Consider the following 19,091-nt stretch of genomic DNA (forward strand, 5'->3'; position numbering starts at 1 on the left):
CCGTGTCTACCCTTTGGGTACGGAACCCTAAAAAGCAACCAGTATATGCGTAACGAAGGACGACTTTAGAGTTTAGTAGTAACAGGAATAGGTGACTACGTGGAAAGCTAAGTGGTAGTGGGATCGGCCGGAAAAAAGGAGTGAAAAAATTAGTCACAATTGATTAAAAAATGGCTGATTTTGTGCAAGTGCAAAACTCAGTAAATATTGAAACCAAAATAAACGAATTTAAGATTCATAATTTTTAATTTAAATTACTCTTTTACTAATATTGAAAAGGCGCATTGCATCCCCTGGTATTCGTACCACAAAAAAGTCAAAGTAGTCATTGCTCGTGTGAAATAAAATCGAATTAATATTCATACAATAATAAAATAGCAAATAATTACCTGTCTAGCGCGTCCTGAAGCTGCTTGCAGTGCTGGCACGGGACCAGCGCTTGCAGAGCCTCAACGCGCTGGCGCAGCGCCTCCACGCGGCCCAGCACTCCCTGTCCCTCTCCCGCCCCTTCCTGCGCCGCGTCCGTCTCACTCGCGCCCCCCAGCGCGCCCCACACCGCCGCCACCGCCGCCTCCGCTCGCTCGAGGCTCTCGCCGATCTTCGTCAAGTCTTCACTGTTACCCGAACAGTCACTGGAGAAGAGCGCGCGGCACTCGTTCGAGAAGTGCTGGAAGAGGTACACGAACTCCGCCTCTTGGGTGGGGTCCGCGTCCAGGGAGGAGATGGCGTCCGTCGGCGTGCGGGGAGTCGGGTCCCTAGGGGCCGAAGCCCTGAACGTCCCTTCGACGACGGCCACCCGTGCATCTACTAAAGCTTTATGTGCTAGGACTTCGGCGAGCTGTTGCAGCAAGACGCGCGAGTCCAGACCCGGTGAACCTTCTTTGCCTCGCCTCTCGCCGAGGCACTCGCGGTATCTGGCCGCGATGTCGCGCACGGCCGCGTCCATCTCGCATCGCAGATGATCATGCGCCGCCTGCCACCACAGTTCTAAATCTGCACGATCTTGAGCCGTTAAAGTTAAGCGTCCTGAACGCGCGCGGTCAAGGTTCTCTTCGCATAGTTGTGCCGCGCGGCCTAGAGCGCGTGCGACTTCCGCTTGGACCAGTTCTGCGCCGAGCGCGTCGCGGGCCGCCGCCCACGCTTCACGCACTCTGGCGGCCTCTAATCCGGAGCGTTGTTCGGAGTCACCATCGCCCGGCGCATGAGCGAGAGCTTCAGAAGCCAGCGCGGAGCACAGCTCGGCTAACTTGTCGGTCTTATATCTGTCTACAGCGGCGGCTACTTCGCGCTGTGACGCTCGGAGCGCTTCCAGATCCGCGCTTTGGATGATAAGTTCCGAAGCCCGCAAATCCCTCGCCTCGCGCGTGCTGTTCATGAAGTCGATCTTCCTCGACAGAATCCTCGCCAGATAGTCCAGCGAGCTCCTCGTGCTGCTGATATTCCGGCAGCTGTCCCCGCTTATCTTACACTTAAGGTTATCGATTAATTGACTAGTTTCGATTATTTCAGACTTTATTAATCTAGCGAAGAATCTGCTCCCATTGGACGATTCCAGAGCCTCTTGGATCCTGGTGACCAGGACTGCCTCGTACGCTAGTTTCTCGGCTAGGATTTCTAAGCTTTTCCTCTGCGTGAGCTCACCCGCTTCGTAGAGCGCCGCTTTCTTCTTGGAGAGTTCTAGAAGCTTCGCTCGGAGCTGTTCTTCTAGCTGAACGACCACCTGCGCCACGCTGTCATTGGCATCTATTTCTCCAGGTTCGCAATCAACGACGCACTTATCGAAGCACTCTTGAAGTCGCTTACTGACGTCAGTCAAGCATTTCTCCATGGACTTGATGCTGTATTTTTTCTCGAGACTAGGGGAAGGCGATCGCCTGGACTTCGCGGCTCGCATGGCGCTCATCTGGCACAAGCACTCGTTGACTTTGTCGCGGGAGTGGATGACTACACTCTCGAGGCTCTGCAGCCTATCGAGTAAGTGTCGTTGGGACTGTGTTCCTAAACTCTCCGGGCTATCTGTGAAGACAGGACTGTTGGTAGACCGTGTGGCTTGGCTTAAGGATTCACACGAGTTTGTCAAGTCTCGTCTGTTCTCGAACGCTGATGCAACTTTGGTTTCTAACGACGTCAGTCGGCCGAGCATCTTCATCGGCTCTGAGCTCGTCGCCAATGCGCTGTCGAGTGACTTCCTCCTTAACCGAGCGGCTAGCCTCTTCGCTCTCTTCTCTTCTGACGAGCTCTCGGTTTTGGGAGCTTTCTCTTTGGCAGGCGACGCACTCTTCGACGGAGAGTTTATGATAGGAGCAGGTTCTCCCGTTTCCAAAAGTGTGATTTTGTTTTCTAGCTCAGTCAGTTTCTCTTCGACCTCCTTACCTAAGGTGAAGGATTCTCTACCTTTGAGAGATAAGCTTCGCCGTTTTTCTCTGGACTCTGACTTCTGTATTTTGTGTTTCAGGGTTCGTACTTGCTTATCGGAGGCAGTCAGTTTCTGTGTTAAATCCAAAATGCGCGCGGCCATCAAGTCGATCTCTGACCTACTGCACTGCTCCCTCAACTTCATTTCATTTCTCAGCTTCATGTTAGTTATTTCCAGTTCATCGTACATGTTGTGAGAATCCCGGAGTTCTTTCTTCATAGTTTTGATTTCCTGAATGGCTTTAACGAACCTTGATCTAAGCTCGACGTATTCTTCGATAAGTCTGCTTTTCTCCAAGGATTCTAAGTCCAAGTTTCTGCTGAGGTTGCTGAGATCGCTTAGAGAGCCGATGCTCTTTCGTTTCTCCTTGACCGGCGACTCTGACGTCACGCGCCCCTCCAGCTCTCTGATCCTCATGTACAAGCCATCGTTCTCCTTTACGCTCTTCATGAGCTTCTCGTTGAGTTCGCTCAGTTCTCGTTGTAGTTGCTGCACGTTCTCCTGCGCTGAAGCCAGCTGCTTCGTCAACAGCTCGCAGTGCTCCGTCGACTCTTTCAGGAAGTTTTGAGTTTCTGTCAACTTCGCTTCCCACGTGGTCTTATCTTGGTTGTACATCTGTTTTAACGCATCCAAATTTTCAGCTTCCTTAGTTCTAATAGACAACTCTTCTTCCTTTTGCTGTAGAGCTGTTACTAGTTCCTCCATTTTCTTTTCCCTAAGAGCAGCATCTGACTTGAGTTTGCGGAGGCGTGCAAGTTCTGACTCAGCGGCGTTGACGTCTGAAAGTGCAAGCTTCAGTTGTTTTCGCAGGTCGTCGATTTCAATAGACTGTTTGTCGATTGTCGATATGTAGCTGCGTTTGCGTGGCTCGTTTGGCTTTTCGTTTTCGTCGACTTCGTCTGGACGGCTTTCTTTGGCGGAGTCTATTTCGTCTTTGTCGCTTTTTGAAGTGTCTCGCGGAGGGATTTGGTGGCAGCCTCGCGCGCGGACTTTTTCTTTGACTTTGCTGATGGGTGTTCTGTTTAGGATGGGTGACGGTGGTGGCTGGGGCGCCATGTCTCCCCAGTCCGCGCTATCTCTTCGACCGCCTTCTGAAGCCGTTCGGTATTCTTCATCAGACGAGAATGGCGCTGATCTGCTCGTGATGGGAGTCACGGGTGTGATGGGTGACGTGGATGACTCTGAAGCTTGGTCGACGCTGTCTTCCCGCAGGAGCAACGATAGCGGTTTGGATTCTGGCAGACCAGCGGTGCGGCGCATAGCGGACACCCAATTAGCTCGTATGCCCGCCGTTACCGCTGACAATACAATATGTTTGCCATCCCATGTCTGAAAAGAAAATAATAATTTATTAGTGTAGTATTCACCATTTGCTTGCTGGTGGTAAGTTTAATAATTTATAAGTTACATGCATCAATTTTAAAAAAACTGTAGGATATTAAACTAACCTCAGTCTCAAAAGCGTATCCATTAGTAGACGCCGACGTCGGTAGCTCTACAACCCTCGCGATGCCACTCAAATCAATCACCCCATCCATCAGCCCCCTATGCTCCGCATGCGGGTCCCTGAAGTACAGCAACGCTGCACCTCGGAGCACGAACCAGTGGCGCGACCACCCGCCGGGTCCGCGGCGCTGTAGCCAGCCGGCCCTGGCGTGGAGTAGGCGCTCCGCTGGGAGTTCCACGCGACCGCTCTCGCTGGCTTCGGCTACTTCGACCGTGTCGGTGGGCTCGCTGCCTTCGCTGGCTGAGCTGGAGCTCCCTTCTTCGGGTGGTACAGCGCCGTCGGGTGATCCTCGGACCTGGTGAAAGATTGGTATTCGATTTTAAGTGTTTGATCATCTTTTATGAAGAATAGACTAATGTGATTTGCTCCAATATGCTTAACTTTAACAAAAGATAATTTTCTTCTCTTCAATTCTGTAATTTGTCCGGTAAATACTGAGGCTAAAGTCAATTTCTTAGTGTAAAAAGGGTTTCTACTCCAAGGGTTTTACCGGGAGGCGATCAGGTGCCAAACGGGTAGGCCGCTCTAGCGTGGGCGGCAGCGCCCGGCGGCTGCGCGGACGCGTCAGCGAAGCGGCAATGTCGCGCAGTTGCTCGTCGTAGCGGTGCTGGAGTAGTGGCGATGACACACTGGCAGCTGTGGGAAAAGCAGAACTTTTGTGATCACTATCAAGACTTCCTCCCACTCTTGTAAGAAAAGATAAGACATGGTCGACACCCCTCCCCCCTAAATCGCCTTAGGTAATAAATTAATGGAGCTTAGAAGACCGCAACAAGTGAAGAAGCCTATGGCAACGCTTCCGTTAAACTTTGAAGAATTTCGTGCACCTATTTCTATTTCATCTTTATTTATTTTAGTTTTTTAGCTATTTTCGCAACCATATCTCAGAATCACCCATATAAACTTGTTACTCACGGTCATCGGGCGTTGTGGGTGTTGAAGGTTCAGCCCAGGTGTCTCGGCGGCGTGAGCGCGCCTTCTCCTCCCCGTTGATCTTGTCTCTGGTCGGCGGCGAGGCCGAGGATACCGGCTGATCGGTGTACACTGTGGACAAGACAATTGGGCAAGTTAGTATATGCACTAAAAGTATTTATTTATTGCGAGCCAATTGTGTCTCACTGCTGGGCAAAGGCCTCCCCCTCTTCTTCACCTCTTCCCAGTTTTGAGCTACATCACGTTAAACTGTCGGACACTCAGTATGAATCACTGGCTTGGGCATATATTGTGGCCTAGACAGTCAATCAATATTAGAGTAGGATATTGACTCAGTGTGGTGGCGAAAGAATGGATAGTCCACCACAATCTAAATTCCAAAATAAAAGAATTCTCGTTATTGACAGGGATGTCAATATGGTCTCCTTATTCTAGACCGAGTGAGGAATGTCAAATTCCGAAGCCGCACTAAGGTTCAAGAGGTGGGATACGTCATTATCAAACTAAAATGGAGGTGCTCGGAACATATTTATGCATGGCAAAGTGATAACAGATGGAGAAACATGTTAACGGATAGGCTTTCAGATGAAAGGAGTGCCTGGCGTCCGTCAGCTCGTTGGGTGGACGATATTTAGGATTGCGCGTCACTTCCGGATGGTATATTTTCAGCTCCGGACTAAAGCTGAAAAGATGATGATTATCCTAGCAGTTTCTTGGTTCCGCTTATTGAAATCTATTCCTAAGAACTGACGCAGGCATTACGTATTAACCCTGAGCACTAGGGCTTATTGGGGTCCGGTTTCGGTATTTCTCAATCGTCTTATAATCACGTTCTAAATGTTCTCCAATTAGATTTAGCCATAAACTATATTTATTGGATTGGAGTGATACGGTTTAACTGTCAACCGTTATTGATCAGCCGGCTCTAAGGCATTGTTAGAGCGGCGTGGTTGATCTTGTATTTTAGTAGAATTTCATTACAGTTTTTAGTGCAGAGGATATTGAATTGAACCAGACGCGTCATTATATTCCAGGATTAGATGTCACCTACGTAATCTTATTTTATTGTCTAAGTAAGAACTAGAAACAAGACAGCGCATGGGAAATACTGCAAGAAAGTACAGAATTGTGCCATGGCACGGGTAACGGGCAATTATTATTTAGTTACTCCACCATTTGCGTTTCACGAATAATGGATTTTTTTTATTATACCCGTCTATTTCACAAACGATTTTAATAAAAAGAATACAACACATTTCAAGCGCACTACACGTGGTCAAAAAGTCGTTTCTGAACTGAAGTCAGTTAAATTACAGGATCGCTAAAAAAAGACAAGTGATTGGCCGAGCCGAGGACCGGGCATGCGCCCGCGGCGGATTTACTACCTTACTACCAGAGACTACGTCCAACAGACTCATAAAACAAAGAAATGAAAAGAAACTTTATTAACGTTTTAGTGTGATCTTGCATCTTGCCCCAATGTTTCTCCCATCTAACCTTAATACTTCTTCTTCTTAACTCTACAGAGTTTCTTCTTTTTACAGCGAACTTTATGGATACTCTAGATTCTCTGTAGATTTGTTTTCTTCTTTTAGCGTATCATTGCATTCTACCTCACCAATTTAAACTACTTCACAGCATTTATTTTCCGCGTGTGTATTTTTTTTTTCAAAGCCCGACTACACAGTGGGACATACTGACCAGCGACTGCTTCTGGTATGGAAAGCGGCCAAAACGAATAATTATTTTTTTATTGACAGATATCTGAAATTTACACCTGCATCAGGCAGATTGTACTCGTATATATATCTGCAGGATTGTGCTTTAATACTGAATTAGTAATATAGCGCCAATGGGCAATGATTGCTTGTCGTCTTATGTATGTTCCGTCTAGAAAATAATCTGTGGCTATTTCTCTCTATAGACAGGAAAACGAACAATTTTACGTTACAATGTAACGTCTATTTCGGGCACTTCGAATTCAATTCCAATGCTGATTGTAAGTTTCAGTTTATTTTAGTCAAGCTTGACATAGTTACGACTGTTCGATATGTATTCCTTTCGAAAGTTTGAAAGTCGTATGTAATTTTTTTATTTTATTTATTTATCCAAAAACAATCTTAAAATACTATGTACATTAGGAAACAGCGAGCGAAAACCGCGTACGGTTTATCTGCCGCCATTGTCGCTCCTTTACATTCCTGGTAAGTTAGGTAATCAGCATTTAGTTTGCCCGAGATGTTGATAAACAACTCGGGCGCGCACCTGTACTTGATAACAACATATTTTTTAAAATTATTTTAGTCTTATGTGTGTTATTAAGTATATTTTGGTTAACATCATTAGGCCATGAGTTTAGTGTATCGATATATGATATATGACAGGTGGGCGGCGAAAAGTAGCTATTTCATAATGTTGTAAAATAACCACAGGGCGAATTCTTTAGGCGCTGCGTGCTTTGAAATGTTCTTATTCTATTTGAAGCCCTAAGGATAAATACGTCTTAAATTTCTGAGGATCGCATGCCGCAAGGTCGAGTAAAAAGTTAAAAACATTCGCCCTTTTACCTGATTATTTACGAGGGATCTCGGCGGTCCGGAGATCAAATAATATAAATGAACTGTCATTATGTAAAATTGTAGTGCTGTTTGCGTAGGGTTGCCAGGTGAGAAGTACGGATTGGTCAGCAGGATTTTTAGCGTGTCAACATATATAGCTGGTCAAGCAAATCTTGTCAGTAGAAAAAGGCGTGAAATTAAAATTTTCTATTGGACAATATCTCTTCGCGCCTACATTTTTTAAATTTGCCGCCTTTTTCTACTGACAAGATTTGCTTGACCAGCTATAGTTTGTCAAAGGACTGTCTCATTTCAAACATAGACAGAGAATCATACTATCTTTGTCTTACACTAGTACTAGCACCCTAAATTGTTTTTTTTTTGTTCTTAGTTACTGACAATTTGGTTTGACCAACTATATTTGATAATCAGGTATTGAATTGCGAGTTTAAATTTTAAATTTATTGCTATGGACTAGCAGGTCTGTTATGCGTGGAGGGCGGTACTGTGGTCAATCAAACTTAAGGTGACGTTGGAATATCAGCTGCTGCTGCATTACTGTTGCGGCGTCCTTGTTGCCGCCGCTGTAGGTACCTATCTGTCAATTTCTTTGATAAAATGAGTGACGTTCATCACCTCATTACTGCCGCGATTAAGACATTCATTCCGTCACTCCCTCTGCTTCCAAGGAGATATCATGGTAAGCATGTAGGGAAGGCAACGCGCGTGTAACTTCACTACAGTTGCAAGCCCCCATAGGCTGCGGCGGCCGCTTAAGATCAGGCACGCTTGTTTGCCACCGTCGTGTATAAAAAAGACAACGAAAACCAAAGCCCATAAATTCCTTAAATCCTGGTAACCCTGCGAACACGCACGCAACCTCACAGGGAGTCAGTAATGCCGCCCGAGATAAATTGTAATTGTCTCATTAATTACTGCAGCGTTATAGTGTTCTCGGGTTAAGTACGTTTTTCAGTACCTGGTGGGACCTTTTTTATTGAGTGCTTGGGAAAAAGTACTGGGAAAAATAAAGATACACATTTTTTAAGATCTGTTGTATTTTTTTACTAATTAAGGGTAGGTAAATCTTAAAACAAGAACTATATATGGCGTGGGTGCCATAACCATAAGTTAGGTACACTTATAGTACAAGTTGAATATAGTACATTTCGAAGCTAGTGCGGAAAGTATGTCATTACTTCACGAGTACCGAGATATACCGGGACGAGTGAAGAATGACATTTCCGCACGTGTATCGAACGACGTTTTTTTAATACAGTTGCGAAAAAATAAGAAAAACAACAAGTAAGGAATTCGAAACTTTTATATTATTAATTCTGTGACATCATTGACATTGACATTATGAAGAGGTGTTTTTTTAGCTGGGTGTTATTATTATTGAACCCACTTCAATGAAAGTTTTTTTTTAAATGCATGTTCTATAAGACAGAAACAAATGTAAATATAAAACATTGTACTATTATTACCCAAATATCGTTAATTACGATTATTTGTGTATTGTACATTAATAAAAACTATCGAATGTTGCCTTTGGAAACTTAAAGCAGAAAGAATTAACGCCTCTTCTTTGACAGGCGTTCCGTTCCATTCAGACAACTTATTAAGAACGGTTTTTCAATATTCAATATATAAAAAAAATTGACGTGTTATAATGATGAAGAGCTAAGTAATAAAATATAAAATATGTATATTTTTCGTATTCTTACATTAATAGTAGGTTTTTATGTTGATTATGACGTTTAAAGGAAACTAATATTAACACTCATCAATAAGTAGTCATGAATTGGAACAAGAATAAATTAAAAAAAATTGGAAAACTAAAAAGCACTAGTTCGCGAAAACCAACTTTCCGCACGCTAAACAGCTACAACTGTATTAAAAAGATATTATTTTGTGGGCTGTATGGGACTGTATGGGAATTAATAAAAAAATCCTAATATTTTATATGTAAGCTAAGAATGTTTTATTCAACACACTTGCTCAAAACGACGTTTTTATTCCACCGATTTTTGGCTCATAGTCCAAGATATTAAACACGCGTGCTTTTTCAGCATATTATAAACACTCGTGCTTTTTCATTATATTATCCGACTGAGTTAAAAAGGTAACTTTACACCATGACTAAAATTGATAAAGTAAACAACCGCTAACTAGGTCTTTTGCGGCGCCAGTATCGATATATTTCAATTTATCCTACTTTTGAACCAAAAAGACATATCTTGTCATAAATATCTTGTGGTTTAATCCTGCCTGTTAAGGTATATGGTATTAACAATTTAAACCGTGTTTTATAGAATACGGCAGCCTATAAATTATAATTATCCGCGTGGTTATAGTTCCCATATCGGCATATTTTTGCATATTAATAAGTTATTATTCCGCGAAGTGTAGTCTAGACTTTTAAACAAAGTTTTAACAAATCGAACGTGTCGAATCCTGCGTTTATATGTATAATATGCGTTTAAGATTGGTATTATGTAAATATTAAAATAATATGTACCTGTACCTACGTTATTCGGTTGTTCATCAAATGAAATTATTGAATTAAAAAAAAAAACTAAAAATATTTTCGAAAAATTTTCGTACTATAACACAGTTTTTATATTTTCCTGAATAATATGGCCTATTGTACGCGGGATTAATGGGGTTATGTGTGCACGCCTTTATCCGTTTGTAACGTTAGCCGGTCCTCATTAATTTATACTATATTTCGCCACTTTATCTTATATTACCACTGTCATTTCATAATATATGCGGCATAGTGTACGCGGGACTTATGGGGCTAAGTATGCGCGGGACTTATGGGGCTAAGTGTGCGCGTTTATTAGTTTTTGTCGTGTTATCGCCACGTTAGCCAGTCCTTATTATTCAAGAGCCCTAGGTTATATGAATACTAGTCATATTTACTACAGAAGGTCCGTTCGTGTTTAAATGACTGCACTATTATCGTAGGTACATGCACAATTGCACATCAAAGATATTTTTGCACCCGCAAATCTATTTTTTTTCACCTTTTTAATTTTACGATTTCGTTAACTACTACTTCGTTAACTACTGGAACAAAATAAGTAAAGCCTTTTTTTACGAGAAATAGTAGGCACATGAAATTAGTAAAATAAATTAATAAATACCTAAGCAACTGTGACTTTTTTGTCTCCAAATAAAAAAAATAATAATATTGATTTTGTTTTGGACTATAAGCTCCACTTGCAACATCCCACTAACCCGGGGTTAAGCGCTTAAACTGTTAACTCGGTGTCAAATCGTACTTGTAACCATGGTAACGTCAGGTTTAACCGGTTAACCCGGGTTAGTGGAATGGTGCAAGTGGGCCTTAATCGTTTGAAATTTATTAGACGAAGAACTTACTTATCAACTTACAAATGTACTTGTAAGACCAAGCTTATAAAAATTACACAGTAGCATCTTCGGCGAAGGAAAACATCTTGAGGAAGCCCTACATACATCTGCAAAGAAATTCAGAATCAGAAAAATATTTATTGCCACAAAACAATACCTTAAGAACTAAGTACAAATATAAATCTTAAATACTAAAATAGGTACAATTTAATTAGAACTTTTTATACATTTTAATAGGTAGGTACATGAACAGTGTCGTAACTAGGGGGGGTCAAGTGCCCCGGGCGCCATCCAAGGGGGCGCGCAAAGGAGCAAAAGGCTACCCTTCCGACTTGCCAAAGTCTGCCAAGAATTCAAAATTCAGTTGTAGTATTCTATCCGCATTGGACCCCACAAACCCTCTCGCGAAAGCGAGGAGGCCTGCGCCCAGCAGTGGGACTTTATAGGTTGATATTATATTGGTATTATTTATATTTAGCCCATATATGCCCATAACTAGTATTTGGTCTGGACTCCTTGAGGTTCCAGGCTCACTCTCCTACTTATTTTAATGCGTAGGAGCGAGTTTTATTCAGTGGCTCAAAAACGACGGTTAGCATCTTCGGACCCTCTGGTCTATGTAAGCTGTGCTAACCCAGGTCCCACGGTGGCGGTGTAAATTGCGCACAGCTAGCGCACTTCTTTATTGGAAATGTATGTAAATGCCGCCATTCGCCAACCTGGCTGGACTTAGAGCGACCAGTGTCAGCTGATCTTTGGTTATGCATACAGTGTTTTTTTCCATTTTTAACCCCCGGCGCAAAAAGAGGGGTGTTATATGTTTGACGCCAATGTCTGTCTGTCTATGGCTAGCTCTCCAATGGATGGACCGATTTCAATGCATTTCTATTAATCGTTTTTATAAAACTTATGAAAGTGTTTTCATTAGGGTACCTAGACTAACAGAACTATCCTAAGATTACGAGGACATATCAAAAATACACACTGCATTGCTACTGGTCAAATTATAATTGTTAAGTAGGAATGTAGGGGTTCAGTTAAAGGAAATGGCTTGTGAATGTATACGTTTATTAAGCCTCGGTTGCTGCGTTTAATGTTCATAATAATTGAATTTTATTACTCCGTTTCATCTTGTTTAAAATGGAATGGTTTTAGTATGTAGATTGAAATCTTAATAGTACATCATTTGAAAGAGTCCCTGTTTATAAATAAATGTTTGTTTTTATTTGTATATTTATTTTTTGTAGGCCGGTTATCAATCCTCACAAAACTGACGGTTAATGCCAAATCCCATACATTTTGTCAGGAATGCAACGGTTAGATGTTACTAAAACACGAATCATGACTAAATGATAAAAATTGACTTAGTCTCACAGTAAACTACCTAGGGCAAAATGTAGTAAAAACATATTTAATTTCATGTTTTATTTAGTTTAAGACAGATAAAATAGAAACATATTGACTTGCCAAATTGTCGCCTAAGGCTTTAAGTCTTAACTTTCGATTTTGCGATTAAAATATGGACAGGTAAGTAATTAACATGGATATTTGAATTGATGGCTTTATTGGGATTATACTATCGTCCGTGTTTATGATGTTTTAATTTCTTTGGCGGACCGACTGAAGCTATAAAATTCTGATTAGAATTCCGTTCGCTTTTTTACCCGATATGTTTTATCTCTTTTAAATACCTACCTACAGCACAGAATAAATAATAGTACTAGGACTGATAATCAGTGGGCCCCTTTAATATAATTTATTATTAAAAAACTAGTTTTGCTTAAATATGAAAGTTGAACTCACAATATTTTAACACACTTTAATATAAAAATAAACAATAGCTCTCACGAAACCGAAGTCTTAGAGCCGGCTGTCACGCGTCAAGATTTACTGTTAAAAAAATGGGCAAGTTTAATAAATATGAATGAGCACGTAGACAAGTAGATGTAAATCATCGACGCCCACTGCGCGTGCGCGTTGACTCCGTCTACCCCCTCCCCCCTCCTGTCGGACGACCTCGAGACTTAGGCCGTCACAAATTAATATTATCTGCAGTTGTCAAATGTCGTTTATTGGAAAGTGTGAAATCTATTATTTAAGAATACAATAGGTACCTATTATTATTATTATTATTACTGTTTAGTGTCTCACAAAACAGCGCAATCTAGTAAATATAAAATAGTTCTCTAAAAATATTTTTATAATCAGAATAAAATTTTAATTTTTCGTGTCCGTCCATATAATACTACATATGGAGTCCGCAAACACCACAGTTTAGCAAGTTATTTTACTTGGATAATACAACGGCACAATCTCCAACTGACAGGTGCTACCTATGCGATTTCAAACAACAAAGCATGTCAACCCCTGAAAAACATGGTTTTTTAATATTAAGTATGTAACTTTCATGATTACAGAGTTTACATGCCCTATACGCAACTGAAAAGGGCGGCCGCGTTCTCATACCAAATTAGTATGGGAATGCCAATGCGTGAAAACCGTAAGTTGTCTTATATCTTATCCTATAAATCGCTCCATCTAGATCGTAAATGATCCGCGAGCCTACATATATCGGGCAGCCAAAGACCCGGGTGACTAATGATGACGCTCTGGGGCCCCGATGACGCTCGCCTGCGTCACGATGTGGCTTTCAAGGGTCCGAGATGAGTACGACTGGCTATACCTTAAATGGTAGCCAAAAACCAAACTTCTGTGCGTCACAAGTTCAAATTTTTATCTTATTTTATTTATTTTCGCCCTCTTTTATAATTTTATTGACTTTCCTCTAGTCTATAGTACTCAGTGCTATATTTGTCTACCTTTCTTCACCAATTCTCATACACTCAAAGGTTAACTGGAAGAATTCCCTTAAAGGGATATGTTCGCCTTTCTACTGACTATCCTGTGCCATATTTGTGTTTTGTACAATAAAGAGTATATACATACATACATACAAGTATCGTATTTTTCTTCGAACTTGGCCGGAACACTGCCGCGTGTCTGAATTGACTAATTTGGCTACTTGGGTCAAAATAGTTCGGGAAAACGAAGGTTAACGATTTGAGTAGTTAACTTTCATAATACAAATTCAAAGAGTAGAAGATATTAAGTATATGAGTATTAAAAATCAGTTTATTTTAGGATGTCCACAGGAAAGTCGCATAACCTTAACTCATACTAAAAAGTTTTTGACCCAGTTACTTTACATAATCAATTCTTAACTTGAGTTAACCAGATTTGTACAGGATAATGTCCATGAATACGAAAGCCGCTTTCACGACTAACAGTACTTATAATCAAGTTAATCCAATTTCTTATCCGTTTTCCCAAAAGTAACGCAGAGCCATAAACCACGTGAATAGCCAATAACTCATTATTGCATATATCGATACGGCACCAAATTATGGCCCAGTACTTATATTTTGAGCATAAAGAACCACCCGACCCGATTCGGCGAAACTTTCGCTTATGCTGCATTTTTCCAACAAATATTGACTCGCAGTTTCCTGGCAAAAACTTACTATTTATTTTCCCGAGGGCGTATGTTTCTTCATTGTTTTAACGTAAAACTTACCATATTGTTGTTGAAATTAAGTTCAAAATTGGAATAAATCACTAGCAATGTATACGGCGTTTGAATAAAAAGACCGCTGAAATACCTGTTGGTTGGGAGGAGTGAGGGAGTAATTTCAATCGAGCCCTCGAATTACGCAAAGATACCATCTACATAATTCAAAGGAAAAATAATGATTAAGCATTTAATTTTAAACACGAATGTATACCGTAATATTAAGGTAATAAGGTGCAGGTTGCTACTAAAGTGGGACTGGCGGTAATCTCTTTTCACGTGTAGCTTGTAATTACTGAAAGCACGTGCGAGATACAGATAATTTACTATAGATTTATTAAAATATTGTGTTTGCTATATATTTTGTATGGTTTGGGTGCAAGCGAACAATATATTTCCTATGTTTTCCGGTGGCTTGTTTTTGAGGCCGTAGGGCTATATTCAGGACTAAAACGCGGACTTCGTCAAAATCAACAAACTGTGAACCACTTAGGGTTAATATATGAGAAAATTGAACATCCTGACCAAGGCCCGGACATCTCCCTAAAAATCCTCCAATTTCCTGGATGGTAATTTCTTCAAAAATAAATGCATTTGTATTTTTTTTATAAACCGGTCATTACATCCCTTATTCCAAAACCTTTCGTGGGCCATTAGCATTAACTCGCCACAACACGTTGTAATTAGTAACATACCCTTCCCTTTTCCTCTGCCAAACTCCAAACTCTTAGCTGGTTAGTTCAGCCCTAACACTCGCCAAGTCCCTCCGGAATAGAGGAAATTGTTTTTGCGTGTTTTTTTTATATACCACGTCGGTGGCGTACAAGCATACGGCCCGCCTGATGGTAAGCAGTCACCGGAGCCTATGGACGCCTGCAACTCCAGAGGCGTTACAAGCGCGTTGCCGACCCTTCAAAAACCTGTCACTCCTTTTTTGAAGAACCCCATACTGTAGTGTAGCCCCTCGAGAAAACCCCGCAGGAAGCTCGTTCCACAGCCGAAGTGTCCGCGAGAGGAAATTCCTCTTAAATCGCCCGAAATGACCCGACAACAAATTATATCCCACCATGTCAGTGGTTCCGGAGGCTAGTTTTCGGTGCTGCGGGGTTACATTCCGCGTCACGCGTGGCCGCGGCGAAAGTGAAACTGCACCTGAGACTGAGAGTGCTTATTCATTTGCAAACATGTCGAGCCGTGTTGAGTTGTTCAAGTTCATCATCTTACAGGCAACGTTGCAACAAATTGCAAGCGATTTTAGATAATGGCCGACTAACTATATGGAGCAACGAATTCAATCGATCGGTCAAATGCCGCAATTGATCTCAAATCGCACGCGATTATCCGTGTGTTTTGTAGATGCCATTAATTAGTTAATTAGTTGGATATTTAGAATAAAACGCTTATGGAGAGGTAAGCGTGCAGTGGATTTGCCTAGCTCCTATATAATACTCAATTTTCTAACCATTTAGGTAGAAGAAAATGGTGCTCAGTCCGTTGCTCTCGAATCATCATAGGTATTTCATGAAATGGCTTCTACTACTAGCTTCAAATGAGGTAGCTTCAGAGTTCATTTATCTTCGTAAGTTCCGTCGTACTTGTATTAAGTAAGAATTAAATTCAAGTTTTGAACTCATGAAAAAATTGGCCTGGATCATACGAGGTTAGTGATAACTAATACTGATACGGTAACACTAGAAAAGAAAGTTTAAAAGTTGATATCTGCTTATGTCGAATAAAGTTAACAAAGCGTTGTTCTATTTATAAATTCGCGGGATATTTACTTCAGACCTGCTAGCATCAGTTGCGTTCTCGCGCGCGACTCCATACATCTAGCGCGACCTCAAGTATGGACTCGCGCGCGAGAGCGCAGCTTATGCTAGACCGCCAGGTATAGGTTATAGGTTTTCGCGGGCTTGGTTTCCGCAACTCGACGTCATATCGGGAGACCGCTAGGTACTCAAGGTATCACGGAACTCCGGTAATGAACCACTGTAGTGTCACTGCCTTTTCCATTTGCATGTTCAACGTTGTGAAATAAGATTATCGCTTTAAAAGCGACAATACGAGTGTGCAGCCTAAAACGCTATTTATCGTCTCTCCCAGCCTTAAATTTAATGTCCCCAAGCGACATGACTAATTTCCACGGAAACATACAATGTTTAGTGTTTATGAAGCCGAATCGGATGAGGCTGATTGTGTTTAACAATTTTGATATACTATTCATCTCATTTTGATAAGGTTTGCAAAATTACAGACTTTCAAGAGCGGATATCTCGAAAACTATATAAGATATCGAAAAACTTGCCTAAGTGAAACTTGTAGCCAATTTTTTCAGCTTTCATTTTGTACCAATAATCATGTGGCTAAGACGCATTGTTTCCGAGATATAAGCTAAAAACCGAAAAATGGGACCTTCAAGCTCTCCTCTTCCCCGGCTCAAGGGCTACGGCCGGTTGATATAATATGTTCACCTCCTAACTAGTCAAAGCAAAGTTACGAAGTCAAAAATTGTGTTCCGAGCATTTCCCTCTATACATTTTTGTTGCCTGACTTACAATCAGCATCAATCAATCAATCATTTATTGCAAATAATGGTTACACAGGTCAGATGCAGCATGAGCCGCCAACGCTGATTGATGCTCTCGGTCAAGGTCATATCAGAATATGAATAAGCCTTTGACTGCCAAAGACTAAGGGTTAAATCTAAATAATATTGTTAATACAGAACCGGGCGGATATGTAATTTACGACGTTGTTTGGAAAGTAATGTACGCCTACGTATCGTATCGGTGTTACTGGGTGCCTTCGGTTTTTGGAGTTCCGACCGGAGTTCGTTTTTGAGTTTCTATTGGTTTGGATTTTTGGAATTTAATGCGGATCAGTTTTGAATGTGAAAGTTTGGAATCAAATCGCACCACGCATCGGAGCTAACAAACTGGTGCTTAGCCCTACCACTTAGATTGTTAAGGCTAGTGAGGGTACACGGCTTTTTTTAGGGTTCCGAACCCAAAGGGTAAAAACGGGACCCTATTACTAAGACTTCGCTGTCCGTCTGTCCGTCTGTCTGTCACCAGGCTGTATATCATGAACGGTGATAGCTAGACAGTTGAAATTTTCACAGATGATGTATTTCTGTTGCCGGTATAACAACAATACTAAAAAGTACGGAACCCTCGGTGCGCGAGTCCGACTCGCACTTGGCCGGTTTTTCCAGTATAAAAGGTAGCTTTATTGTGGGTTTAATTTAAAAATTAGTCGCCCACCTCCAGATCAACTGCACGAAGTTATCCATAATAACTTTGCACTAAATGCCTGCTAAGACGATAGATTTCTGGTACTAGATAAGAAAAGATAAGATAAGAGCAAGAGTTTTGACAGTACAGACAGCAAATACCTAATAGATTACCGGGGTTGCGACTCGGTTAGGTGCAGAATTATCGCCAAAACAGCTCTTAAGAAGCCCACTGACTATCAGTCCGCCGGACGTTGTTCGGAACTGTCAAATTTTTGCTCTAACTTACAGGCCGATATCATCCGGCGGAATAAAAGTCAGTGGGCCCCTTTAACATCGACGTTATCTACAAAATATTGTTAACTTACCGTACAGTATTAAGTAACACGTTTAGGTGTAAAAATAATTAGCTTTATGTTGAATCTTCAATAGCTAAAATATTGACCTTAGGTATAGAGGATAAATTGTTAAATGAGAATAAACGCCGCAAAAGCGTTAAAATCGTCCAAAAACATGTCTTATGCCAAATCCAAAACATAAACCACAGTCTACCGACTTATGTTTTGTTCCAAAACAGTTTGAATTATAATCTGTGGATTTTGATCCTCATTCCTGGCAAATTTACTATGCTACAGGCAAACGTGTGGCTTCATTTAGAAGCGGCCATGTATAGACAATACAAAACCACTATTTAACTAAAGGCCTCCAATAGGCGCATTCTAAAAAAACTATTAGCACGGGCAAGTTCTGCAATCCGCTCCATGTTGGTAAAAATGGCTAAACCTAGGGTTGCTCCTGGTACTAAATTCGTTTCACCTAACTAAATATGATGTTAAACGTAATACGAGTACAAGCAGAAGTGCCTTTTTAGTTTTCTGTGGTCTTTTTAACAACCTGATGCTTTCGTAAACTCTCGGACCCAGTATAGTCTGCATCATCTCAAATGACTTTTTCGTCTAAGAGCGTGAGCGTCGCTCGCGCCGTGGCACGCGCCAACACACAATGGCACACAAAGGCCGACAGCTCACACAAAAGAGACAATGGCTTTTGTTTAACAGATTTTATTTAACCGTCTTAGACGAAAAACTCATTTGAGAAGATGAAAACTATATACCGGGGTAAAGATGTGCAAGTTGCAGTTTTTGGAAATTTCAGGATAATTTCACAGGAATCAAAGGGAATTCTCATTTTGAAAATGGGAATTTTCTATTTCTATACATAAATACTAGCAACCCGCCCCGGCTTCGCACGGTTAGAACCTTAACAAATTAACACCTAAACCTTCCTCAAGAATCACTATTGATACGTCAAAACCGTATGAAAATCCGTTGAGTAGTTTTTGAGTTTACCGCGAACACACAGACAGACAGGCGCGGCGGGGACTTTGATTTATAAGGGGTAGTGATTAAGTTACCGAAATTTTTCTAAGCGAAAATTTTGAAATTTTGGAAACTTTCCTATGGCACATCAGTACCCTGGGGTAGCCCTGCGCCGGC

The 19,091-nt window shown here is 41.5% G+C and overlaps 1 protein-coding gene across 5 annotated transcripts in view; it reads right to left on the bottom strand.

The window, feature by feature from the left end:
* The window catches only part of LOC134741936 (protein outspread), a 427,618-nt gene that overhangs the window by 12,790 nt on the left and 395,737 nt on the right, over window positions 1-19,091 (bottom strand). For all 5 annotated transcript variants that reach the window (XM_063674815.1, XM_063674814.1, XM_063674813.1 and 2 more), the window contains exons 7-10: window positions 4,839-4,967; window positions 4,414-4,559; window positions 3,865-4,218; window positions 390-3,745 (exon numbers count right to left, since the gene is read on the bottom strand). In XM_063674815.1, coding sequence (XP_063530885.1) covers window positions 390-3,745; window positions 3,865-4,218; window positions 4,414-4,559; window positions 4,839-4,967 — 3,985 coding nt within the window. The remainder of the gene's footprint in view (window positions 1-389; window positions 3,746-3,864; window positions 4,219-4,413; window positions 4,560-4,838; window positions 4,968-19,091) is intronic.

Source organism: Cydia strobilella, chromosome 6 (assembly GCF_947568885.1).
Source record: "Cydia strobilella chromosome 6, ilCydStro3.1, whole genome shotgun sequence".
Classification (NCBI taxonomy): Eukaryota; Metazoa; Arthropoda; class Insecta; order Lepidoptera; family Tortricidae; genus Cydia; species Cydia strobilella.